Source organism: Stigmatopora argus, chromosome 11 (assembly GCF_051989625.1).
Source record: "Stigmatopora argus isolate UIUO_Sarg chromosome 11, RoL_Sarg_1.0, whole genome shotgun sequence".
NCBI classification, from domain to species: Eukaryota; Metazoa; Chordata; class Actinopteri; order Syngnathiformes; family Syngnathidae; genus Stigmatopora; species Stigmatopora argus.
The window spans coordinates 17,080,409-17,107,956 of NC_135397.1; the positions used below are offsets into that span (position 1 = coordinate 17,080,409).

At 44.5% G+C, this 27,548-nt stretch overlaps 1 protein-coding gene and 1 long non-coding RNA gene across 15 annotated transcripts in view; one reads left to right on the forward strand and one right to left on the reverse strand.

The window, feature by feature from the left end:
• Positions 1-27,548, forward strand: part of vps8 (VPS8 subunit of CORVET complex) — a 192,203-nt gene that overhangs the window by 143,605 nt on the left and 21,050 nt on the right. For 11 of the 14 annotated variants that reach the window (XM_077613355.1, XM_077613349.1, XM_077613361.1 and 8 more), the window contains 7 exons: positions 11,743-11,832; positions 14,000-14,046; positions 14,133-14,277; positions 18,029-18,118; positions 18,269-18,436; positions 19,450-19,519; positions 19,621-19,703. In XM_077613355.1, the coding sequence (XP_077469481.1) occupies positions 11,743-11,832; positions 14,000-14,046; positions 14,133-14,277; positions 18,029-18,118; positions 18,269-18,436; positions 19,450-19,519; positions 19,621-19,703 (693 nt within the window). The remainder of the gene's footprint in view (positions 1-11,742; positions 11,833-13,999; positions 14,047-14,132; positions 14,278-18,028; positions 18,119-18,268; positions 18,437-19,449; positions 19,520-19,620; positions 19,704-27,548) is intronic. The other 3 variants (XM_077613362.1, XM_077613350.1, XM_077613353.1) reach the window with 2 other exon arrangements.
• On the reverse strand, positions 22,959-24,032 carry LOC144084703 (uncharacterized). Its single transcript, XR_013303886.1, has 2 exons — positions 23,563-24,032; positions 22,959-23,382 (listed from the first exon to the last, which is right to left on the reverse strand). It is a non-coding gene; the product is annotated as an uncharacterized LOC144084703 (long non-coding RNA).

Sequence of the window (27,548 nt, forward strand, 5' to 3'; positions counted from 1 at the left end):
AGCCAACAATGGCCCTGAGCAGTTTCACTGAGCGGACGTGTGAGTGTATGAGTGTGTATGTACATGAGTTGTCCCCTTTGGAAGGGACGTGAGTCAGGGTCTTAACAAGTTCTCCAACAAAACACGATATAGGTCACAAAAGTACGGGAAATTTGGAGCTTTTCTTTAGCCTAATAATTAATAGGGCATTAAGTATGACAATAATACTTCACAGTTTGTATTTAGGGAACAATTTTAAATGGTAATTATCAATAACCTTCCGGGCGACCAAACGTCCGGCGACCAAACGTCCGAGTACTCGCAGCTAAACTCCAAATATATGGAGTGGGAAATCCTAGGAGCAAATACAATTACTAATCACAGAATGAGGCCTCAGGAATTTCTAAACATATAATATGAAAGTAATTTAGCAAATTCTACGTCACTCCGCTGCAATTTGGAAGGGTGCCTCTTAGATGGCATTGACGGGTTTATATCAAGGTAAAATCTCAAAGACTGGTTTTGGAAATTCATAATCTGACTCTTATTGACCCGACATAGTCTCTCATTTGCATGTGAGAGTGTTTTCGGATGATAATAAGGCTCTGAAAAAAAAACATTTGTGAAAACAAAACATGTCATTTAAAAGACCATGAGAGACAGAATGTGGGGAAAAAAACTGAAAATCACATTGTTTGGTTTTTAAAGAATTTATTTCCAAATTAGAGTGGAAAATAAGTATTTGGTCACCTACAAACAAGCAAGATTTCTGGCTGTCAAAGAGGTCTAACTTCTAACGAGGTCTAATGACGTCTCCACTCGTTACCTGTATTAATAGCATCTGTTTTAACTCATTATCGGTATAAAAGACACCTGTCCACAACCTCAGTCTCTCACACTCCAAACTCCACTATGGCCAAGACCAAAGAGCTTTCGAAGGACACCAGAGACAAAATTGTAGACCTGCACCAGGCTGGAAAGACTGAATCTGCAATAGGAAAAAACGCTTGGTGTAAAGAAATCAACTGTGGAAGCATTACTGGAAAATGGAAGACATAGAATACCACTGATAATCTCCCTCAATCTGGGGCTCCATGCAAGATCTCGCCCCGTGGCGTCAAAATGATAACAAGAACACGACACGGGGGGCCTAGTCAATGACCTACAGAGAGCTGGGACCACAGTAACAAATGCGCCGCCAGGGACTCAAATCCTGCACTGCCAGACGTGTCCCCCCCGCTGAAGCCAGTACACGCCCGTCTGTGCTTCGCTAGAGAGCATTTGGATGATCCAGAAGAGGACTGGAGAATGTGTTATGGTCAGATGACACCAAAATAGAACTTTTTGGTAGAAACACAGGTTCTCATGTTTGGAGGAGAAAGAATACTGAATTGCATCCGAAAAACACCATACACACTGTGAAGCATGGGGGTGGAAACAGCATGCTTTGGGGCTGTTTTTCTGAAAAGGGACCAGGACGACTGATCTGTGTAAAAAAAAAGAATTCATGGGGCCATGTATCGAGAGATTTTGAGTGAAAATCTCCTTCCATCAGCAAGGACATTGAAGATTAGACGTGGCTGGGTCTTTCAGCATGACAATGATCCCAAACACACAGCCAGTGCGACAAAAGAGTGGCTTTGTAAGAATAATTTCAAGGTTCTGGAGTGGCCTAGCCAATGTTCCCTCTAATTTTTTGTTTGTCTGTGCAGAAAGACAACCTCCCTGAGCACACTGAGTACCAGTGTGAGCAACATCATCATTGCTCGCTATGGGCACACACCAGTATCACACCTGCCATAAGCAGGTGCATGTCTACTACACATAAATGATTTAGTAGTAATAAAATGTAATGATTAATATCAATGAATGGGCGGCCCGGCGGATGAGTGGTTCGCGCGTCGCCCTCACAGCTCTGGGGTCCTGGGTTCAAATCCGGGTCGGTCCACCTGTGTTGAATTTGCATATTCTCCCTGGGCCTGCGTGGGTTTTTTCTGAGTACTCCGTTTTCCTCCCACATCCCAAAAAGATGCATTGTAGGCTGATTGGACACTCTAAAATTGCCCCTAGCTATGGGTCTGAGTGTGCATGGCTGTCCGTCTCCTTGTGCCCTGCGATCGGCTGGCCACCGATACAGGGTGTCCCCCGCCCCTGGCCCAAAGTCAGCAGGGATAGGCTCCAGCACCCCCGCAAGTGATAAAGTGGATAAAGCAGTTCAGAAAATGAATGAAAAAATATCTATGAATAAAACATCTTCATAAATGTTATTAGAAAATGCACAAATCTGACTTAAATTTTACCTTATTTCACTCATTTCTCATTCTCGTTCAAATGACTTTTCTGCTGAACGTGTCACTTGAGATAGTCAAGTTTCCATTTATATGCAATATTTTTCCATGATTTTGCTTTGATTTATTTAATGAGGGATAGCACATATTAATGAACATATTTATATTCATGTTAATGAATATAAATAAATATGTAAGATTGTAGCCGAGGGCTAATTTCCATTTACTATAGTCCATTGTGTAGGTTGAAGACAAACGATCACACATACTAGACACACAGACACGCACGCACGCACACAACCACACACAGTAGATTTAGACAGTTCTCACCCGATTTCACCGCTTGATAGAAGGGCTGTAAAACACAAAAAACATAAGAGTGGACAGAGCTACTGCCACTGACTGCCGCGTAAACAGCACCATCATGTTTTTTTTTTTTTAAATTAAAAAAAACAAAAAACAAATTGAATTTTATTTACTGCGCACCACATGATTGCTGCTGCGCGAAGAAGACGAGAGTAGTGCACAATTTCGCACGCGCACAGCTTACAGGGAACATTGGGCCTAGCCAGTCTCCAGATCTCAACCCCATAGAAAATCTGTGGAGGGAGTTGAAAGTCCGTGTTATCCAACGACAGCCCCAAAACATATTTTTTTCTCCACATTCTGTCTCTCATGGTTAAAGTTTACCCATGTTAATAATTACAGGCCTCTCTAATCTTTTCAAGTGGGAAAACTTGCACAATTGGTGGTTGACTAAATACTTATTTGGAAATATACAGTAATCCCTCAAATATCGCGGTTAATGTAGACCAGACATGGATGCGATAATCAAAAAATCGCGAGGTAGGGTCACCCCTATTATAACTACTTTTTTATTTTCCTTCAGTGCTCAGTCCTAGTAGCAAGAGCGACTTAAGCTTACGAGTTTCAGTGTGGATTTTCACATTTTTCGGAACTAAAAAAACAAACTTTTTCAATACAGTGGTGCCTTGAGATACGAGCTTAATATGTTCCGGGACTGAGCTCGTATGATGATTTACTCGTATCTCATTACACGACGGAGTTGCGACGGGAAAGACCATGTTGTTCTCAAAAGCAGCCTCTCGCGATGGCCCCACCTGGCTGTATGCTCGTATATCAAATTTTGTCTCGTATCTCAAGGTAAATATTTGCTCAAAATTTTATTCGTATCTCAAATTGCTCGTATGTCGGGGCACTCGTATGTCGAGGTATTACTCTAATTAATAGCAGAAAAAATGAAGTGATTTTGCAATAAGTGATATATATATATATATATGTATATATATGTATATGTGTATATATATGTATATGTATATATATATATATATATATGTATATATATATGCGTATATATATATATATATATATATATATATATATATATATATATATATATATATATATGTATATATATATATGCGTATATATATATATATATATATATATATATATATATATATATATATATATATATATATATATATATATATATATATATATATATATATCAGTGGCGGGCCGTCAGGGCCTTCTCTGCTGGCCTAAGAAATATCTGAATCATATTATATTTTGTCCATCAATACTTATTATTCCAAATGGTCTGTTAGCTTCCTTTCATTGCCTGTTAGCTTCCTTTCATTGCTTTCCCCCCTGGTTGCACTGCTTCCAGATGTGTGTTTTCATATTGAAGCATTTAACCAATCACATTTCAGCCATTATTTGTTGCCAGATCAGATCTGCCTCAAAGCCTTCACAATCAGTTCTTGCGGGCTCTGCTGCATCAAACTAGACTGTTGCTTTTAACCAATCAGATTTCGAGTTGGCAACCCCACAATGATTTTTCATAGGCGTTAGCATTTTGCTGGCTGGGACATGTCATTGCTTTCACAAACTATGATTGGCTAGTAGGCAGGCCAAAGCAGCCAGAGATCGCAAACTCCACCCACATGGCAGACAGTGGCAAAAACAAATGGATTCTGTTGCAGATTTCTCTCACAAAGCTATTTTCCAGATGGACTTTTCAAGAAAAAATGGACATCATTAAGAAAGGGCGGTCAACTCCGAAGTAGGAAGCCTGTTACAGCCGGGAAAATGGTGTGTGCGGCACTTTCAGTTTGCTAACTTAGCTCCACAAGCAAATAGTATATTGTTGTTTTGATTTAAAGCCATTTTCAAAACGGACTATGCCATAAATATGACCGGACAGGCTCGACTTTCATCATTAGCTTCGATGGCGATAGGAAATTAGGAAGAAAGAAAGGAGGATGGATATTGTGTAAAAAGGATTTTTGGTGAGTAAAATATAGCTATATTCCTAAATAATATTTCAATTGTAGGCCAAGTTCTGATATCTGAAAAGCTCTAGTGTTTGTATTTAAGCTCCAGTGTTTGTATTTAATCACAAAATGCTGCAAGGAAGTGGATTTTACCCCAGTTTAATTTTTGGCGTTTCACCATTGACGTCCATCGCTGTCTTTTCCCGGGAAAAATCACCCCCCTGGCCTGGTTGTAATGTCTCATAAGCTCCAGTATTTGTATTCAATCAATAAATGATGCCAGGAAGTGGATTTTACCTAATTTTAGTATTTTAGTGCATTTTTTGTCATTTCACGTATGGACGTATCGACGTTCATCGCTGTCTTTTTACCGGGGAAATGATACTCCGGGCCCGGTTCTGATGTCTAAAAAGCTCCAGTATTCGTATTTAATCAATAAATGCTCTTTTCGGCTGGATTTTACCCCATTTTCAGGCAATGTTTGCCCGTACGCCATTGACGTTCATCGCTGTCTTTTCCCGGGAAAATCACCCCTGGCCTGGTTTAATGTCTGAAAAGCTCCAGTATTTGTATTTAATCATGAAATGCTGCTAGGAAGTGGATTTTACCCAATTTTTGTGCATTAATTTATTGATTATTTGTTGCAGCTGTAGCTGCAGTAGAGGTTTTATAGCCATAAAATAGTTTTTGAGGGTTGGATTGATACGTTGAAGGCGCTACCAGAAAATGCACCGCCCGCCACTGATATATATATATATATATTTTTTATATATATATATATATATATATATATATATATATATATATATATATATATATATATATATATATATATATATATATATATATATATATATTTATATATATAGTGACCGAATGATTCGCCTAAAGACATTTCGACATCGCCGACGGACGTTTGACAGACGGACAGGTCGCTGAACAGGTTTCACCGAAATGGGATTCGCGCGCTCGCCCCGCCCCCGGATCGTGTGTACAAGTTTTTCAACCTCGGCCCGCGGGCCATATACGGCCCGTTAGGATTTTTAATCCGGCCCGCCGCCAGCGTTTCTTCAAATTGTAGTAAAAATCAATGATTAATTTCCCTTTGCCGCTCATCACTCTCAATTTATTAGTCTACCGTCAATGTCAGCCCGGGAATAAGCACTCTTGGGCGGGCATGTCAGCCCGGGAATAAGCACTTTTGGGCGGGCAGATGTAGCAGAACCGAGCCGTGAAATGACAGCAATCGGTTCAAATCCATCCTAAAACAGCATTTAATGATTAAATACAAATACTTAACGCTGTTTTCGGCTGGATTTGACCGAATTTGAGAGCATTTTGAGCCGTTTGGCGAATGGCCCTGTTCTTAAAATGGCCGACAAGTGACGACGTCTAGCTCCGTTGCCTCACAACGTGCATCGGAAATCTAGTCTGTATACACGATACCTATGGGAATACCAAGCAAAAAAAAAAAAGAAGACGACGAAGAATATGTGAATTTCCTTTGTCTTCTTTTAAATAAAATACTAGTATAACATACAATACTAGTATGGTATATACAAATACTAGTATTTGTATTTAATCATTAAACACTGTTTTCGGCTGGATTTGACCGAATTTGAGAGTATTTTGAGTCGTTTGGCGAATGGACGTATATAGATGTTTTTTTGCCTTATCGCGACATCATTGCGACATTTTACTGAGGAATTCACTTCCCTGGGCTCGGTTCTAATGTCCAAAGAGCTCCAGTATTTGTATTTAATCATTAAATGCTGTTTTAGGATGGATTTTACCCGATTGCTGTCATTTCACGGCTCGGTTCTGCTACATCTGCCCGCCCAAGAGTGCTTATTCCCGGGCTGACATGCCCGCCCAAGAGTGCTTATTCCTGGTCTGCCATTGACGGTAGACTAATAAGTTGTGAGTGAAGAGCGGCAAAGGGAAATGAATCATTGATTTTTACTATAATTTGGACAACGCCTGCGGCGGGCCGGATTAAAAATCTATATGGCCCGCGGGCCGAGGTTGAAAAACTTGTACACACACAATCCGGGGGCGGGGCGAGCGCGCAAATCCCGTTTCGGCGAAACCTCCGTTCGGCGGAACGTCCATTCGGTGACATGTCCGTCTGGCAAACGTCCGTCGGCGAAATGTCTTTAGGCGAATCATCCGAGTACCTATATCTATATCTATATCTATATCTATATCTATATCTATATCTATATCTATATCTATATCTATATCTATATCTATATCTATATCTATATCTATATCTATATCTATCTATATCTATATCTATATCTATATCTATCTATATCTATATATATATATATATATATATATATATATATATATATATATATATATATATATATATATATATATATATATATATATATATATATATATATATATATATATATATATATATATATATATATATATATATATATATATATATATATATATATATATATATATATATATATATATATATATATATATATATATATATATATATATATATATATATATATATATATATATATATATATATATATATATATATATATATATATATATATATATATATATATATATGATCTGGGAAACGTGGAAGGTGGGATGGATGCGGAGGGGCGGTGGGAGCTTGAGGCGAACGGCGCATGGGTTTATTATCCGTTCGATCTTGTAGGGGCCGATGAAGCGGGGGGACAGCTTCCGGGACTCGGTTTTTAGGGGACGATCACGGATGGACAGCCAAACCTCTTGACCCACAACGTAGGTTGGTGCGCGGGCACGACGGCGGCCTTCTCCCAGATACGGCCACATCTGGTCAGGTGTGCCTGGATGGAGGGCACGGCACTCTCCGCCTCCAGGGAAGGGAATAAGGGGGGTTGGTAGCCTATGGAGCACTTTAAAGGGGACAGGTTGGAGGAGGCGTTAGGGTGAGAGTTGTGGGCATATTCGATCCAGGGCAGATGTTCGCTCCAGGAGGGTGGCGCAGCGAATCGCTGACTCCAACTGCTGTTGTGCGCTCACACTGATCGTTTGACTGCAGATGATATCCCGAGGAGAGGCTTGCGGTGATCTTCAGGGCTGAACAGAAGGCAGACCAGACGTGCGAAGTGAACTGTGGACCCCGGTCAGAGACAATGTCGGCCGGAATTCCTTGCAGGTGGAAAACATACATGCTGCGTGAGGAGGGCGGCTGTCTCCTGGGCTGAGGGTAGTTTTCGGAGGGCGATGAAGTGGGCCGCCTTGGAAAACCGGTCGACTATGGTGAGTATGGCGGTGTTACCCTGGGACTTGGGAAGGCCCGTAACAAAGTCGACCGCAATATGAGACCAGGGACGGCTAGGAGTAGACCGGAGCTTGGCTTGGTGGAGGATTTGTTGCGTGCGCACACATGGCAGGCAGATACAAAAGATTGCATATCTGCCCTTAATGTCGGCCACCAAAAGCGTTGGCGAAATATCGCCTGTGTGCGGGCAACCCCCGGGTGGCAGGTCAGGCGGGAGGTGTGGGCCCATTCTAGTACCTTGGACTGCATTGGAGTCGGAACATACAGGTCCTAATACGTACCTCTTCTTGGGTCCGGCTCCAGCTCTTGGGCCCTCAATACCTCGGCCTCCAGCCCCGTCCTCATACTAGCCACCATGCAGGAAGGAGGTAGTATAGTTGGGGGCTCCTCCTCCGAGTCCGGGGACTGAAAAACGCGGGATAACGTATCTGACTTCCTGTTCCTGGAACCCGGGATATAGTTCAGCGTGAAATTAAACCTACTGAAAAACATGGTCCACCTGGCCTGGCGAGGGCTCAGCCTCCGGGCCGACCTCAGGTATTCCAGGTTCTTGTGGTCCATCAGAACCGTGAATGGCTGGCTAGCCCCTTCTAGGTGGTGTCGCCATTCCTCCAGGGCCATCTTCACCGCGAGCAGTTCCCTGTCTCCAATGTCGTAGTTGCGTTCAGCTGGGGACAGCCTACGGGAAAAGAAGGCGCAACTTCCCATCCGCCTGCTTGCGCTGGGAGAGGACAGCGCCGACCCCCACCTCCGAGGCGTCGACCTGGAACTGTAATTCAGGGTCTGGGTGGGAGAGGACGGGAGCAATAGTGAAACAGGACTTCAGGTCACAGAACGCCGCCTCCGCTGTGTCTGACCAATGGAACGGGAGTTTCGTGGATGTAAGTGCTGTGAGGGAGGCAGCGACACGGCTATAGTTCCTGATGAAATGTCTATAGAAGTTTGCAAACCCCCAAAAAACGTTGCAACTCCCTTCTCCCCTTGGGCCTGGGCCACTGAGTTACGGCCTCCACCTTCTTGGCATCCATCCGCATCTCCCCGGCGTCCACCACGTACCCCGACGAAAGGTGGTTTCCGAGACGTGAAATTCACACTTCTCAGCTTTGGCGAATAGGCGGTTCTCCAGGAGACGTTGCAACACCTGGCGCACGTGCTGCACGTGCTCCTCAGGGCTGCGTAAAAAAATCAAGATGTCGTCCAGATAAACGAATATAAATTGGTTGAGCATGTCCCGGAGGACGTCATTGATCAGGGACTGGAACACTGCCGGGGCATTGCAGAGTTCGAAAGGCATTAGCAGGTATTCAAAATGGCCCTGGGGGGTGGAGAAGGCCATTTTCCATTCGTCCCCCTCCCGAATGCGGACCAGATGGTAAAGATTTCGGAGGTCTAACTTGGTAAAAACGCAAGAGCCATGTAGCGGGGTAAAAGCCGAGTCGATGAGTGGCAAAGGGTACCTGTTTTTGACCGTTATCTCATTCAGGCCTCGGTAGTCGACACAGGGGCGCAGGGAGCCGTCCTTCTTGTCGATAAAAAAAAACGCCCCGACAGGGGAGGAGGAAGGGCGAATCTGTCCAGTTGCCAGCACCTCGGAGATGTAGTTCTCCAGTGCCTCCCGCTCCGGCCTGGAGATGTTGTAGATCCGGCGCCTAGGGAGAGAAGCACCGGGCAATATGTTAATGGAGCAGTCATACGGGCGATGTGGGGGGAGTGCCGAGGCCTGGTCCTCGCTAAACACCCGTGAAAGGTCCTGATAGCACTCGGACCTGCTGATAGGTCAGGGGGGTCTTGCCTCGGAGGTGACACTGGGGGTAAGTGGGCTGCCTGGAGGCACTTGGTGTGGCAGGCCGGGCTCCAGGCTACCACCTTGGGTCCGCCCCAGTCGATCACCGGATTGTGCTGTCTTAACCACGGAAGGCCCAGAACAATAGTCACCTCCGGGCAGTCCAAGATATAGAAGCACGCCATCTCCTGGTGGTTACCAGATAGGCGGAGTAGAACAGGGTCCATCCGTCGCTCCACTCTGCCTAGGGTACGCCCATCCAGTGCCGTTATCTTTAGGGGTCTCTCTATAGCCCGAGTCCTGATGCCCAGCTTAGAGGCCACAGAGCGATTGATGGAACTTCCGTCCGCTCCGCAGTCGATCAAAGCAGTGGTGTTGTGAGTTCTTCCCCCCAGGAAAGAGATGCTGATATTAAAAGACGACGGGAGGATTCCACAATAGCCAGGCTCACCATGACCTCCATTCCTATTGGTGAGCCTTTGCTTTTACCGGGCGCACAGGGCATGATAGTGAGAGATGGCCCTCCTTGCCACAGTAAAAGCATAGAGAAAGCCGGCGGCGTCGCGGGCGTTCCTCCTCAGACACTCCAGCGTGGCCGCTGCGGGGGAAACCGGAAGCAGGGGCCGAAGTCCAACCACGGCGCCCACGTGCGAGTCACCTTGCCGCTGCCCTAGTTGTCTCTGTAGTTAGCCGTCGATCCTGATGGCCAATTCCACGAGCGCATCGAGGGATCCGGTCTCGTCTCGGAGCGCCAGCTCCACCTGCATCGCCACATGCAGCCCCCCAGAAATGCGTCCCGGAGGGCGCAGTCATTAAAGCGACGCTCTGGACGCCTTGTTTTAGAGCTCTTAAGCGCCCGGCTGCCTCCCAGCTGCCCACCAGGTGGTCGAAGACCTTTCGCATCTCTGCGGTAAATTCGTCATAGGAGGTGCATATGTGGGAGCCCCGCTCCCATTCGACGCTTGCCCAGGCCAGGGCCTTATCACGAAGACAGCCGATCAGGTAACCGATCTTGGCTCAGTCAGAGGTGTAGGTGAGGCATTGCTGTTCAAATACCAACCGGCACTGAACCAAGAAATGCTGGCAAGCGCCAAGATTGCCACTGTAGGGAGCGGGTGGTGGGACCATCGGTTCGCGGTGCGGCGATACCGGTGTTACCTTGGGAGCGGCTGGGATTGGCTGTGCACTCGGTGACTGAGGCAAGGGCGTGAGTTGTGCCTGTATGGACCTGAGGGTCTGAGTTATGTTCGATACCTCAGCCAAGAGAACATTTGTAGCTTGGGTGTGCTGGTCCGCGACTTGCGCAGGTTGGTCGGTGGGAGCTTGGTCTGAGCCCGCGGGGTCCATTCTGGCTGGATCGTGCTGTTACGGACGGGGATGGAGGACCCCAAAGCAGGCGAGGGTGCGAGTCTGGTTCTTTCAAATCTTTATTTCGATCGTCCGCGAGGCGGGCGAGCACAAGAGGGGACGGCGCAGGCGGGTCGTTAGCCGTGGCGGGAAGGTCGGTTGCCGTGGAGTCTGTGTGGAGGGTACAGGGTCGAAGGCGAAGTTGTGGTCCGTGATCCGTGGTCGTTGTCCGTGGTCGTGGGGGCAGAGCATGGTCGGAATCCTGGGAGCAAATAAGAGGTCGAATATCAATAAGGCAGGCAAGGAAAAACGCGAGAGGGTACCTCACAGTAAACTGTTTAGACAATCCAGCAGCATGGTCATGTTCCTGATGGCTTTAAATACTCCTTGTAGGCTAATGACTCACACCAGGCAGCACTCGAGTCATTAGGGGCTGGACCTGTGATAGGGTGACAGGCGCAACCAGCCACCAGTCTAGTCTGGGGCCTGACACCTGGTTTCTCTTTTCATCCATAACATTTACCGCATCTACTCAAAATTCTGACCAGCTAGTCGAAAATAGAGCGGCACCCTCTAATTGAACGGCACTACGGGGGAAAGTTTGAAAAACAGAATGGCATGCCATTTAAATAGAGGTTTTATGGTATATTTATATTTAACATGATACATATATCCTGTTTCGTATCATTTAAAAAATCCCACCCCCAAGTGATGGTGTGTAAAAGTTGCCTTTGTTCACAGGAACTGATAATCTTTGATACAAGCAGGACCGCTGACATGGTTGTGTGTCACTTTGTTGAAGAAGTGGATCAAATTATATGTGTACTTCAGGTAAGGTATAGATTCAAGTTGCCTTGGTCTATTCATAAAATGTTCAGATCTAGTCAATCAGATACATTTTGCAACTCTACATTTCATAGATATTACTCTTTTTTGCTTGAAAATTCTATGTTTCAAGCTGTACTCGGATGATTCGCCTAAAGACGTTTCGCCGACGGACGTTTGACAGACAGACAGGTCGCAGAATGAACGTTCGGCCGAACCGAGGTTTCGCCGAAACGGAATTCGCGCGCTCGCCCCGCCCCCGGATCGTGTGTTTTCAACCTCGGCCCGCGGGCCATATACGGCCTGTTAGGATTTTTAATCCGGCCCGCCGCCGGCTTTGTCCAAATTATAGTAAAAATCAATGATTCATTTCCCTTTGCTGCTCATCACTCTCAATTTATTAGTCTACCATCAATGGCAAGAATAAGCACTCTTGGGCGGGCATGTCAGCCCGGGAATAAGCACTCTTGGGCGGGCATGTCAGCCTGGGAATAAGCACTCTTGGGCGGGCAGATGTAGCAGAACCGAGCCATGAAATGACAGCAATCGGGTCAAATCCATCCTAAAACAGCATTTAATGATTAAATACAAATACTGGAGCTCTTTGGACATTAGAACCGAGCCCAGGGAAGTCAATTCCTGGATGGAGGCAAAAAAAAACGTCTATATACGTCTGGAGCTCGAGACTTCAGCGGGGCTTCAGCAACCCATATCCGCCCATGTGTCACTATCCTCGGATAGGCCATGGGGAAAACACCGTTGATGTGTGTGGTGCTCACACTTAGAAAAAAATATGGAGCTCAGGATTTCAGCGGGGCATCAGCCAACCCAATCCGCTCATGTGTCACTATCCTCGGATACGCTCGGGAAAAAACCCCGCCGATGTGTGTGGTGCTCACACTTAGAAAAAAATTATGGTGCTCAGGATTCCAGCGGGGCATGTGTCACCCCTGTCCGCCCACAGAGCACTGTGCTCGGTGAAAAACCTCTCCGATGTGTGTGGGGCTCAAATTTGAAAAAATTCTGGAGCTCCAGAAATTCAGTGGGGAGTCGTCCAACCCAGTCCGCTCACGGTGCACTATTCTCGGATAGGCTCGGGGGGAACCCTCGCCGATTTTTAAAGTGCTCAAACTCGGGGAAATATATGGAGCTCGATAATGAAACTGAGTATGTGTCATTAAAATCCGCCCACGAACCATTGTTCCCGGGGAGAAACCCCTCCGATGACCGTAGGGATATGATTTACCTACTCGTACAATTTCCGGTGGTCTGCAGAAACCCTTCGGCAAGTATATAGGGAGAGGAAATTTTTGAATGCAAATCGCGACATTTTACTGAGGAATTCACTTCCTTGGGCTCGGTTCTAATGTCCAAAGAGCTCCAGTATTTGTATTTAATCATTTAACGCTGTTTTCGGCTGGATTTGACCGAATTTGAGAGCATTTTGAGCCGATTGGCGAATGGACGTATCTAGATGTTTTTTTGCCATCATCGCGACATTTTACCGAGGAATTCACTTCCCTGGGCTCGGTTCTAATGTCCAAAGAGCTCCAGTATTTGTATTTAATCATTAAATGCTGTTTTAGGATGGATTTGACCCGATTACTGTCATTTCACGGCTCGGTTCTGCTACATCTGCCCGCCGAAGAGTGCTTATTCCCAGGCTGACATGCCCGCCCAAGAGTGCTTATTCCCCGGGCTACCATTGACGGTAGACTAATAAATTGAGAGTGATGAGCGGCAAAGGGAAATGAATCATTATTTTTTACTATAATTTGGACAACGCCGGCGGCGGGCCTGATTAAAAATCCTAACGGGCCGTATATGGCCCGCGGGCCGAGGTTGAAAAACTTGTACACACCTGATCCGGGGGCGGGGCGAGCGCGCGAATCCCGTTTCGGCGAAACCTCCGTTTGGCCGAACGTTCATTCGGCCGAATGAACGTTCGGCGGAACGTCCATTCGGCGACCTGTCCGTCTGTCAAACGTCCGTCGGCGAAACGTCTTTAGGCGAATCATCCGGTCACGGTTTCAAGCTGTTTAAAAGAATAAATCCAAACAACTTTCGCATGATAGGTTTGCAGAATTAAGTGGTGCGTTCCAAAAATTTATTCTGTAAGATTAAACAAATTATGCTTAGAACATTTAATAATTATTATTTTTTCTTTTTCCAGGATGACGACCTACTTTTAAATTTTTTTAGCTCATTCTTGGAATCATGGTCTGTTACTCATAAAAAACTGTTTTCCATTCCCTTTATTTTGAGTCATTGCATCCTTCATACACGTGTATTTTTATATTTTTTAGGGAACGACAGCATCCAGGAACCCCTCTTCCTCTGGAACATGATATCCACACACATTTGGTGGACTTGTTGTGCCGTTTTGCTCCTCAACAGCTCCTGAGTTTCCTCCAAACTTCACAGTATTACAGATTGGAGGAGTCCATAAAAGTATGGCAATCTTCTTTTTTTTTTGTAAGGTGACTTTATTCAACAGATTTTCTCTTATAGAGTTCACAAAAATATAAACACACAAACATTCCCTTAAATCAGGGGTCTCGAACTCGTTACGTTTCAAATTGTATTCCTTGTGCACCGCAACTTTTTCATTGTAAATGAGACACGTCGGGGTGCCCCTGTGTTCAACAAAGAAATATTGCACTCCCCACTTTTCTTGAAACTGTCTGTGCTCATCACCGACCTTTCTCTTCACGGCAGGCTTTGAAAGAGACATCTCTGGGGCTCTGTAATATGTTTTTCCACTTGGAATGAGTCTCGGGTTGATCTTTCACATTCAGTCGCGCGGGTTTGTGGCGCATGTGCACTTTCGCTCTCCGTTTCAATCGCGGAGATGGCTACAGACACTGACACAGGCTGGATCACGGATCATAGCGCCTCATTCAGTTCTCTGCTGAGAGCAGCGGAGGAGTGTGCGCGCCGAGCGGAGTGATCAGCCTCACGGCTTCTCCTCCGCCCAGCTGATTGGAGGAATGAATGAGTGAGTGAGCGAGGCACTGGACAGCCCGGCCGATGTCCCGCCCTCCAGAGCCGTATACCTCACCGTGATTGGTTCATTCAGCTCCGAACCAAAGTTCCCTCTAATTTTTTGTTGGTCTGAGCAGAAAGACAACCTCCCTGAGCGCACTGAGTACCAGTGTGAGCGACATCATCGGTACTCGGATGATTCGCCTAAAGACGTTTCGCCGACGGACGTTTGACAGACGGGCAGGTCGCCGAATGGACGTTCCACCGAACGTTGATTCGGCCGAACGGAGGTTTCGCCGAAACGGGATTCGAACGCTCGCCCCGCCGGATCGTGTGTGTACAAGTTTTTCAACCTCGGCCCGCGGGCCATATACGGCCCGTTAGGATTTTTAATCCGGCCCGCCGCCGGTGTTGTCCAAATTATAGTAAAAATCAATGTTCGTCTACCATCAATGGCAGCCCGGGAATAAGCACTCTTGGGCGGGCATGGCAGTCCGGGAATAAGCACTCTTGGGCAGGCAGATGTAGCAGAACCGAGCCGTAAAATGACAGCAATCGGGTCAAATCCATCCTAAAACAGCATTTAATGATTAAATACAAATACTGGATGATATCGCGATGGAGGCAAAAAAACGTCTATAGACGTCCATTCGCCAAACGGCTCAAAATGCTCTCAAATTCGGTCAAATCCAGCTGAAAACAGCGTTTAATGATTAAATACAAATACTAGTATTTGTATTTAATCATTAAACTAACAAATACTAGTACGACCTGTCCGTCTGTCAAACATCCGTCGGCGAAATGTCTTTAGGCGAATCATCCGGTCACGACATCATCATTGCTCGCTATGGGCACACCAGTATCACACCTGCCACAAGCAGGTGCATGTCAATGTTCCCTCTAATTTTTCATGTAAAACATGCTGTAAAACACGAAAAACATGAGTGGACAGAGCTACTGCCACTGGCTGCCACTTAAACGGCGCCATCATGGGGAAAGGGGTAAAAAAAAAAAAAATTAAAAAAAAAAAAAATATTAAAAAAAAAAAAAAAAGATTTTTTTTTTTACTGCGCGCCATATGATTGCTACTGCGCAGAGAAGACGAGAGTAGTGCGCAATTGCGCACACGGGCAGCTTAGAGGGAACATTGCTCCGAACACAAGTGTCATTCATATCAATTTTGCGGGCCGCACGAACATTAATCTTTCATATTAAGACGGGGGCCGCAAATTATCGTCCCGAGGGCCGCAGTTGGCCCGCAGGCCGCAAGTTTGAGACCACTGCCTTAAATGCTGTATCTACCACCCAGTAAACTACCCAACAACCACTCCCTTGGGAAAGAGACCTCGGCATTGTCTTTTTTACTTGTTGACGCTGATTTCCATGGCAACCATGGACTCGTTGAGGTGCCTTTTTGCAGCTCAAATTCCATGTTGCTCCCCGTAGCAGATAGCTTCCAGTATTAACTGTGCCTCGTAAGCATGTCTCTTTGCAGGTGCCGTTTTCGGGGGTCAAACTGATATTGTTGTGCAAAATGTACACCTACTCTGTATTTACATTCCTATTGGTACGTGTGCTTTGCTTGTCCCCCACCCCTTTCATGCCCACATCCTGTCGTCATTTACGTCAGTCCTTACCTCTAACATACAAGAAATTGGAGATACGAGGGAAATTCAGAGCAAATATTTGCCCTGAGATACGAGGCAAATTTGAGGTATGAGCATACATGCTGTGAAAAAGTATTTGCCCCCTTCCTGATTTCTGCGTTTTTTGCATATTTATCACACAAGTTTTAGACCATCAAATCAATTTTTGTATGACACAGACACAACCCAAGGAAAGAGAAAATGCAGTTTCTAAATGATGGATTTATTTACCAAGACACAAAAAAATTACAAGCTTGTCTGGCCCTCTGAAAAAGTAATTCCCCCTTTTGTTGAATCACAAAATAACTGACTAATCACAATTGTAGAAAATCTAAGTTAAATTTCACAAGCCACATCCACACCTGATTACCACCACGTGCTGAATCAACCCTTAAATAGAATGTGAGACAAGGTGAAGTAGGCTACAAGATCAGAGCATCATGCCATGATCCAAAGACATTCAAGAAGAAATGCGGGAAAAAAGTGATTGGATTGGATAACTTTATTCATCCCGTATTCAGGAAATTTCATTGTGACAGTAGCAAGAAAAGGCATAGTTATAAGTTAGACAGTACAGTCGCATAGGCCGCACAACAACAAAGCAAAAGCAAAAAGTACAAAGCAAATCAAAGTAAATGGAAACTGGAAAATGGAAACAAAAACTGGAACCACACACAGGAAGTCTTCCACAAGATGGGGAACTTCTGCAGACTGTGACCGAGGTAGAGAATATGCAGAGTCACTCTTCCAAGCTTATCCGCACAGTTCCTCAGTAGTCTGGAGCTGAAGACAACAGTAGCAGAGAAGGGCACCTCGACTCTGTTGCTAGTAAGCGCCAACAGCTCTTCCATCTTATCCCACGATGGAATGGTTGGTCAGAAGCGTTGCCTCTTCTCCCGGCACTTTTGGGACATCTATCAGTCTGGAAAAGGTTACAAAGCCATTTCCAAGGCTCTGGGGCTCCAACATACCAATGTTAGAGCCATTATCCACAAATGGCGAGAACTGTGAAAAGTGGTAAACCTTCCCCAGCCGGAGTGGTCGGCCAGCTAAAATTAGTCAGAGTGCTACGACGACTCATCCACGATGTCACAAAAGAACCTAGAAAAACATCGAAAGAACAGCATATAAGAAAACCACTGGCCAAGGCTGACATCAATGGCAGAGTTCCAAAGCCAAAACCATTGCTGTCCAAAAAGAATATCAAGGCTCTTCTTACATTTACCAACAGTGAAGCATGGTGGCGGCAGTGTGATGGTCTGGGGCTGCTTTGCTAACTCAGGACCAGGATGACTTGCTGTAATTGTTGGAAGAATGAATTCTTCTGTCTATCAGCAAATTTTGAAGGAGAACATCCGGTCCTCAGTTTGTGCGCTCAAACTCTATTCTTAAAACAAGGCTGTGATGCTCCCTACATTTACATCATCATGCAGTCTCAAAAAGGTAGTGAGTGACCAAAAATTGGAGGCAATGCAGAATAAGATGAAAGCCCTCACAACATAACCTTAAATTATGATCGAGTTTTTAGAAGGGTTAATTTTAGTGCTTAATGATTCTTCCCTTCAATGTAGATAACTGAGAAATTCAACCAGAATAAAGCGTTGGCTTACTTGCTGGAGAAGAAAGGCGACTTTTACAAAGCATTTACAGTTTTGTTACAGGTAAATAAACAAAAATTAGACCCAGTGATAAAGAAGACAGTTTAGCAGGAATATGCATGCTGTCCACTCATTTAATTGTTACACTAATGGAATTACAGCCATGATTAAGGTGATATTCTCAGTCTGTGTTTCTTCAAATTTCTTTCTTAGGCATTAAAAGTGGAGCTTTCACTGTTGACGACTGATTCCATCAATGGCCAGAGTGAAGATCAAAAACAAAATGAGTCAGCTGTATTGAAGAGAGTAGGAAGTTTACTGAATGACCTCATGTCATTGGGTCATCGACACTTCCAGAAATACCAACAGCCACAAAACAAGGTCATTTTTGTTACTATTTCAAGTTCTCAACTGTATTTTCAGGTCCTATGATAACAAATGCTGAAGTAGTCCTCTTTCTTGAGAATAACAACTTTGGCCACATACCTGGCTAGCCATTTAGTAATCCATTCAATTGTACCTCTACCTATGAAAGTAATTGGTTACAGAGCTTGTTTCGTGACTGGGATTTTTCGTGAATAGAGCAGTATTTATCTCTAAATTCTCTCATTGGTTCAACAGTCCTGAAAAAAACAAAATACTACTAAACCCTTTAACAATGATCAAAGTGTGACAATTTTGTATGAAATATGTGAGAAACACACTAAAATGAGAGAAAATGATTTATTAAAAGGAAAAAAGAAACATGCCAAAACATTTTCTGTTCGTGCAGGTTCACAAGTCAGAGGAAGCCAATGATAGGGAACAGACAACACACAGAAGCACATAAACATCTAAACGACTTCAAATTATGAATGCAAAAAAACTAGATGGATAGCATTAGATAGCTCCTTTTTCAGAAATAATTGACTGCTGTAACTCCTGCAATATCTTCCTCCTTTATCCAAAAGAATAACAGTCTCTTCATCTGGTTGTTCAGTGACGGCCTCTTTTTTTAAATCAAAGAGAGGCCATGCTAAGGAGTCATAGCTTTTAATGCTTCATTCTGTTTTAATATTGTAACGATGGTAGGTGAATTACGGTCGTATTGCCTTGCAATATCAGTCCTGGATTGATAAAAGGACACGCTTCTTCATTACATTCGCGCCAGCGATTTGAAATAAAGCGTTAACCACACAATTTTAAAAAAAAAAATACAGCCAATGGGAAACCAGCAGAGTGTAGGCAGATTGTCAAGCAGGACGCAACACTACCGAATTTTGGGGGGGATTTCGCAAATTGGATCCATTTTATTTTGTTCACTATATGGGATGCCGTTTGTGTGATACGTTTCTTCACATTTGCCCCGTTCATAAGAGTACGCTCAAGTGTGTTCTGCTTTTTCTATGACACAGGAGCTCTGGTTTTCATTATTGAAGACATTGATGACTCCCCAGAAACAAAGTAAAGTTGCTTACATATCCGGTAGTTGTTTTTTCTTTTGTATGTAGAATATTCATGCAGTTGTTTTCATCTTTTATTGTCAATGGTGTAATATAAACACAATGTTTGTGTGCATTTTCCAGTCTTAAAGGACCTTACAATGAATGTTTTAAACAACATGAGTGGCCTTGTTTCACTGCCTTCTATTGTCCAGCAAATACTGCAGGTATGTGTGTTGTGTTTTATTTCTTCTTATTTTGTTGGATACCTCGTTGTTGGATCCAGTTTGCACAGACGTTCCTTTGGATTTTAGTTAGGCCTTTTCCAAATTTGGAAAATACTTGAATTAGCAGAAAGTGCCGGTCATGGAACTGTTAAACACATGTTTCTGAACACCCGGTTTAACCCATTCAGGGACACCAGTGACTTCCGTTGACATCTATTCAAAAGGATTCATTAGCTGAACTCATTCACTGCCAGCCCAGGTCACAAAGTACTATGTCTTGCGGTAGTTAGTAATAGAGGGACATATAGAAAACTCAAATGACATTAATAGAGGGCTGTCATCAGAATTAATTGAGAGTGTAGATTGTAAATGTTCTCTTAGTTTTTCTTTGGCACGTTAGACAATCGAAAACCGGAGATATGATCGTTTTAAAGCAGCCACATGTAAGATTGGCGGCCAGAATGATGGCAACCACGATCCAAATGATGAAGACCACAAATTTTGGCCTGCCAGACAAGGGCTTCACAATCTACTTTCAGGTGAAATTGTGCCTGTTCCGTAATACAATACCATTGTTGCATTTCAATTAAATAAATAAAAAGGCTGGTAAAGTACACCCTAATGTTAGCAATGATACATACAGCACATGTAATTTCCAACTTGTCTATTACATACCAAATATGAAACAAATATTTGATACAGTCTTCAAATTTAATCAAATCAAATGTCTTTATTGTCATCATACACAGCTGCGTACAACGGAATTGGTGGTGCTACTCCACAAAGTGTGTTTTCCCAGTAAAAACATAAATAAGTAATATAAAAATAAAAAGTCACGTCCTGGTAAGGTAAATTCTAAATTATTGCACAATCCAAGATATTGCACATTGTTATTGCACATGTGAGGGATAAATCCCCAACATCAAAATAATCTTCAAGCAGAGGAGTTATCAAGCACGGAATAGTTTTAGACTCCGTCGGCCTTCCGGAGTGGTGAATGGCAGGCCGCGTTCCGAGATCGACGCGGCTCGCTCGCTTCTTTGTCTCTTGTTCGCCCCCACCCTTCCGAAAAGGGGGGGAGCGGACGTACAGAGCCCACGTCGATCTGGTAGCTCTGCTTTGCCAAATACACACCCGAAAACCGGACCGCAAGCACTTTTATTCAAGTCGGAGACAACCTTTAGCCGGGAACAACAAGGGGAGGTGCTATATACAAAGTGATGACAGGCTTTGACCAGTCGGTGTCACTAAAATTGTATTCTTGTTGCTTAAAGAAGTAAAGAATACAAGATAAATACATTCCATACTCCACAGCACACCCCGAAGTTATTGCACAGAAAGGATTGTGTCTCGTGCTAACGCAAGTTCAGAGTCCTGATGGCTGTGGGAAAAAACTGTCCTTAAGTCTATTTGTCCGTGCTTTGTGAGACATGTAGCGTCTGCCAGGGTTAGTTTTCGTGGTGTTTAGTGGGAGATTGTTCACCAACCACCACAAAGACAGTTTGTTGACCTCATCTCTGTAGGCAGAGTCATCCCCCCGAGATGAGTCCAACCACAGTGGTGTCATCAGCAAATTTGATGATGGAGTTAGAGTGGTGGGTCAGTGTACAGTCATATGTGTACAGGTAGTATAGAAGAGGACTCAGTACACAGCCTTGGGGGGAGCCAGTGCTCAGTGTAATGGAGGAAGAGAGGTGGGGACTAACAGTTTGTGGACGGTTGGTTAAGAAGTTCTTAATCCAGCAGCAGATGGAAGAGGATAGTCCAAGGTGGGAGAGTTTGTCAGCCAGAATGTCCGGTATTATAGTGTTGAAGGCTGAGCTATAGTCAATGAAAAGCATCCTCACATAGTTCAATGGTGCTCCAGGTGGCTCAGTGCTGTGTGTAGAGCTACGGCGATGGCGTCCTCAGTGGACTTGTTTGCTCTATAAGCAAAGTGGTAAGGGTCAACTGAGGGAGGGATTGTATCCCTGATGTGGCGGGCGACCAATTTTTCAAAGCACTTCATGATCACAGGCGTAAGTGCAACAGGCCTATAATCATTCAGGCTGTCAATGGTTGACTTTTTAGGGGCAGGGATAATGGTGGCAGATTTCAGGCACGATGGGACGATGGATTGTTTCAGCGAACAATCTGGTGTTCACAGTCCGCAGTACCTGTCTCACTTCATGTTCCTGAAGCTTCAGTGTACTGCTGCAAGGTGGCGTATGTGTTGAGACTGAATCCGATTTGTCAGTCTCAAATCGGGCAAAGAAACGGTTCAGTTCCTCTGCTAGTGAGGCATCTGCATTAACAGACACCTTATTATTGTCATTGTAATTGGTAATGTGTCGTATTTCCTGCCACATTTTCTTTGGGTTATTTTCTGTGAAGTGCTCCTCAATTATCCTTGTATGTGCTGCCTTGGCCTTTTTAATGCCCCTCTTCAGGTCTGCTTTGGCAGCGCTCAATTGTAACTTTTCCCCTGACCTGAAGGCGGTGTTACGGCATTTAATGAGTGCCTGTGTCTCACTGGTCATCCAGGGTTTTTGATAGGTTCACCCTTTAGGCATTCTTCTTCATTGCCAGCAAATATATCATAATGTAACAAATAATAACCCTAACAGTTTTTGGTTAGGAAAAACCCGGATACGTTTATTAACAGTGACAGTGTCCGTACAGTTTTTGATGTAGAACAGTACAGTGTCCATATAGTCCTGGAGGTTGTGGTGTTCAAAACGTTCCCAAATGGTGCGGGAAAAACAGTCCTGCACCTGAGAAAGGGCGTCCTCAAGCCATGTTTTTATTATCTTTATTTGGTACTCGGATGATTCGCCTAAAGACGTTTCGCCGCCGGACGTTTGACAGACGGACAGGTCGCCGAATGGACGTTCCACCGAACGTCCATTCGGCCGAACGGAGGTTTCGCTGAAACGGGATTCGCGCGCTCGCCCCGCCCCCCGGATCGTGTGTGTACATGTTTTTCAACCTCGGCCCGCGGGCCATATATGGCCGTTACAGATAACATTCATTTAGGAATAATACGGGCATGTACTGCCCCCCGCTGGACATATTTCTAAATACAAGTACGTACTACACTACAATGTGCTGACAAAACAAATTCACTGAACACTGCTCACCGTCAAATCCGTCAGGCAAAGAGTACCATCCTCTAGATCAGGGGTCCCCAAACTTTTTCCTGTGAGGGCCACATAACTTTTCCCTTCTCTGATGGGGGGCCGGTGTCAGTTTGTAACAGAAAAAGTGTGACGATCGTAGGGGAGCTTAATTTTTTTTTATTGTTTTCCAGAAAGCCACACATAACCAAATAACCCTTTCCAGGTTCTTTACAGAAAAAAGTCAGAAAACAAATAATAACACTATTAATGAAATAAATAATAACTAAATAACCCTCTCTGAGTTCTTCACATAAAAAACAGGAAATAAATAACACTATTTATGAAATAAATAAGAAGTAAATAACTCTCTCTGGGTTCTTCATAGAAAAAAAGCCATGGAACATTAACTTTCTGTTGTGCCATGCACAATCTTAACAGATAAAAGTTCAGCTCAGTTGTCAGAGCAGAATCTCTCTGACACATATGAGCAGTCTCCTAAAGTTCTTGTGTTTCTTCCTTATAATCCTTTTGTTCCAATAGGCTTGTAGACACCGCTGTTTGCAGCTCTCTCATCAACTTCCCTGTGAAAACCACAAAGGAAGCAGGTTGAGAAACTGAACTAAGTGAAACCGCACCTACACAGCACAATACATTTCACTACCAGTATGGTTGTAAAGATGGATTTTATCCCAGTAGATTTTATTATGATTATATTTGTTTATGCTCAGAATGACTCATTCAAGTCAGAAAAGTGAGCTTACCTATGTCTGTTCATCAGTGTGAACTGTGGGCCTGCATCTGGCTGGTGAGAAGTTGAATATCAGGTTCCATTCTAGTTACAGCCAGTCTCAAGCACTGATGCAAATGTTCATCTGTCAATCTTGATCTCATCGGAGTTTTCAGCAGTTTCATGCGAGAAAAGGTTTTCTCGCAGATATACGTGCTGCCAAAAACTGAGGACATTTTCATTGCATGTTTTTTGATGTTTGGATATGTGTCGTTTGGGAGGGAGGCATAGAAGTCAATGAGACTGTTGATCTTGAATGCGTCTTTCAGAACATCACAGTTCTGTAACTCAGCCAACTCAAACTGATATGAAGGCTGGGCTTCATCAATGTCGGCAACAAAGGGGTTCTGAAAAAGACGGATTTCTTTTGCATGAACATGTAGTTCAGTGAATCGCACACCGAACTCCGCCTTCAGCATTTCCAGTGCTTCCACGCACTTTTCAGCTGGGAACAGGACCGCTGGGTTCTCTGTCGACAGGTTTTGGGTAGCAGGAAGATGGACAAAGTTGCGCTTTTTCACTTGTTCCAAAAGCAGCGCTAATTTCACCTCAAATGCTTTTATGTGTGAATACATGTCGCAAATGAGTTTCCCTTCGCCTTGTAGCTGCAAGTTAAGGCGGTTAAGTATTTCTGTCACGTCTGTTAAAAATGCGAGGTGCCATTTCCATTCTGGGTTGATCAGCTCTGGGACCGTTTTGTCTTTTAAATGAAGAAATGCGTTAATTTCGGGTAGAAGCTCGTAAAAACGCCTCAAAACTCTGCCCCGGCTCAGCCATCGGACCTCTGTGTAGTACAGCACATCTCCGTGCGTAGACTCCAGTTCAGACAGGAATTCTTGTAACTGCCTGTGTTTAAGTCCCTTTGCCCTGATGAAGTTTATGCACGACACCACAACCTTCATTACAGGGAGGGTTGTGGCTCTATAAGCATGTTTGATGTTAGAATAAACATGGTCTAGAGCAGGGGTCTCAAACTTGCGGCCCGCGGGCCAACTGCGGCCCGCGGGACGATAATTTGCGGCCCCCGTCTTAATATGAAATATCGATTTTTTTTTTTTTTTTTTTTTTTTACCCCTTTCCCCATGATGGCGCCGTTTAAGTGGCAGCCAGTGGCAGTAGCTCTGTCCACTCATGTTTTTCTTGTTTTACAGCATGTTTTACATGAAAAATTAGAGGGAACATTGACATGCACCTGCTTGTGGCAGGTGTGATACTGGTGTGCCGATAGCGAGCAATGATGATGTCGTGACCGGATGATTCGCCTAAAGACGTTTCGCCGACGGACGTTTGACAGACGGACAGGTCGTACTAGTATTTGTTAGTTTAATGATTAAATACAAATACTAGTATTTGTATTTAATCATTAAACGCTGTTTTCAGCTGGATTTGACCGAATTTGAGAGCATTTTGAGCCGTTTGGCGAATGGACGTCTATAGACGTTTTTTTGCCTCCATCGCGATATCATCCAGTATTTGTATTTAATCATTAAATGCTGTTTTAGGATGGATTTGACCCGATTGCTGTCATTTTACGGCTCAGTTCTGCTACATCTGCCTGCCCAAGAGTGCTTATTCCCGGACTGCCATTGATGGTAGACGAACATTGATTTTTACTATAATTTGGAAAACACCGGCGGCGGGCCGGATTAAAAATCCTAACGGGCCGTATATGGCCTGCGGGCCGAGGTTGAAAAACTTGTACACACACGATCCGGCGGGGCGAGCGTTCGAATCCCGTTTCGGCGAAACCTCCGTTCGGCCGAATGAACGTTCGGTGGAACGTCCATTCGGCGACCTGCCCGTCTGTCAAACGTCCGTCGGCGAAACGTCTTTAAGCGAATCATCCGAGTACCGATGATGTAGCTCACACTGGTACTCAGTGCGCTCAGGGAGGTTGTCTTTCTGCTCAGACCAACAAAAAATTTGAGGGAACTTTGGTTCGGAGCTGAATGAACCAATCACGGTGAGGTATACGGCTCTGGAGGGCGGGACATCGGCCGGGCTGTCCAGTGCCTCGCTCACTCACTCATTCATTCCTCCAATCAGCTGGGCGGAGGAGAAGCCGTGAGGCCGATCACTCCGCTCGGCGCGCACACTCCTCCGCTGCTCTCAGCATAGAACTGAATGAGGCGCTATGATCCGTGATCCAGCCTGTGTCAGTGTCTGTAGCCATCTCCGCGATTGAAACGGAGAGCGAAAGTGCACATGCGCCACAAACCCGCGCGACTTTAATGTGAAAGATCAACCCGAGACTCATTCCAAGTGGAAAAACATATTACAGAGCCCCAGAGATGTCTCTTTCAAAGCCTGCCGTGAAGAGAAAGGTCGGTGATGAGCACAGACAGTTTCAAGAAAAGTGGGGAGTGCAATATTTCTTTGTTGAACACAGGGGCACCCCGACGTGTCTCATTTACACTGAAAAAGTTGCGGTGCACAAGGAATACAATTTGAAACGTAATTGTACTATGAGACATGCTGAGGAGTACGAAAAATACCAGGGAGATGAGAGAGCCAACCAGGTTGCTAGTCTTAAAACACGTCTTCTGAGGCAACAGGATCTCTTCAAGAAGGCTACCAAAGACAGTAATGCAGCAGTCAAAGCTAGCTACGCCGTTTGTGAGTTGATTGATCCTGTGCTAAGTGATCCCAAATGGCTCATGGACTTGGCTTTTCTTGTTGATATCACACATGAGCTTAATGTACTGAACAAGAAGCTACAAGGCCAGGGGCAACTTGTCAGTGCTGCCTATGACAACGTGAGAGCATTCTGCACTAAACTTGTGTTATGGAAAGCCCAGCTCTCTCAGACAAACCTTTGCCATTTCCCAGCATGCAAGGCTCTCGTGGATGCAGGCACACCATTCAGTGGTGAGAAGTATGTTGAGGCCATTTCGAAGCTACAGGAGGAATTTGATCACAGATTTGCAGACTTCAAGACACACAAAGCCACATTTCAAATTTTTGCGGACCCCTTCTCCTTTGATGTGCAAGATGCCCCTCCTGAGCTTCAAATGGAGCTCATTGACCTGCAGTGCAACTCTGCACTCAAAGCCAAGTTCAGGGAGGTGAGTGGAGAAGCAGACAAGCTTGGGCAATTTTTGAGAGAGTTGACCCCCAGCTTCCCTGAACTTTCCCGAAGGTTCAAGCGGACCATGTGCCTTTTTGGGAGCACATACTTGTGTGAGAAGCTCTTCTCCACCTTGAACTTCAATAAGTCCAAGTACAGGTCCAGACTTACTGATGAGCATCTTCAAGCTCTACTGAGGGTCTCCACTGCTTCCTCCCTCAAGCCAAATGTGACTATGTGAGAAGAAGCGCTGCCAGGTCTCTAGCAGCAAGGAGTAGGCAAAAGAAGCCGTGTTCAGAATATTTCATGTTCAATGTTCCATTCAAGTTCAGAAAGTTAAAGGTTAAAGAGCTGTTAATACAGACATTTGAAACTGAATAAAAATAATTCATTTTCTCTACTTAGCCAGCCAGTGTATATCTACTGTATGCTCATTAGTATTATTTGGTTTTATATTACTGATTGATTTATTTTTTATTCATCTTTAAGTTAATTTATTTAATTCATTATTTTTTGTTAAAAAATAAAGATATTTGATAACGTTGGAAAGTTTTATCAGTGCTTTTCTTGTGGAAATCCTGATGCGGCCCAGTCTCACCCAGACTCGGCCTCTAGCGGCCCCCAGGTAAATTGAGTTCGAGACCCCTGGTCTAGAGTTTTATCTCCTCTGGTGTGACACTTCACGTACTGGATAAACTTAGGCAGAACAGTCTTTAAACATGCTTTGTTGAAGTCACCGGCGACAATAAGGACTCCATCGGGGTGGTCAAGCTGCTGTTTGTTTACAGTCGCTAGCAGGAGGCTAATTGCCATGCTAACGTTAGCATCCGGTGGGATGTAAACAGCCATTACAATGACTATCGTTAGCTCCCTAGGTAGATAGAAGGGCCTGC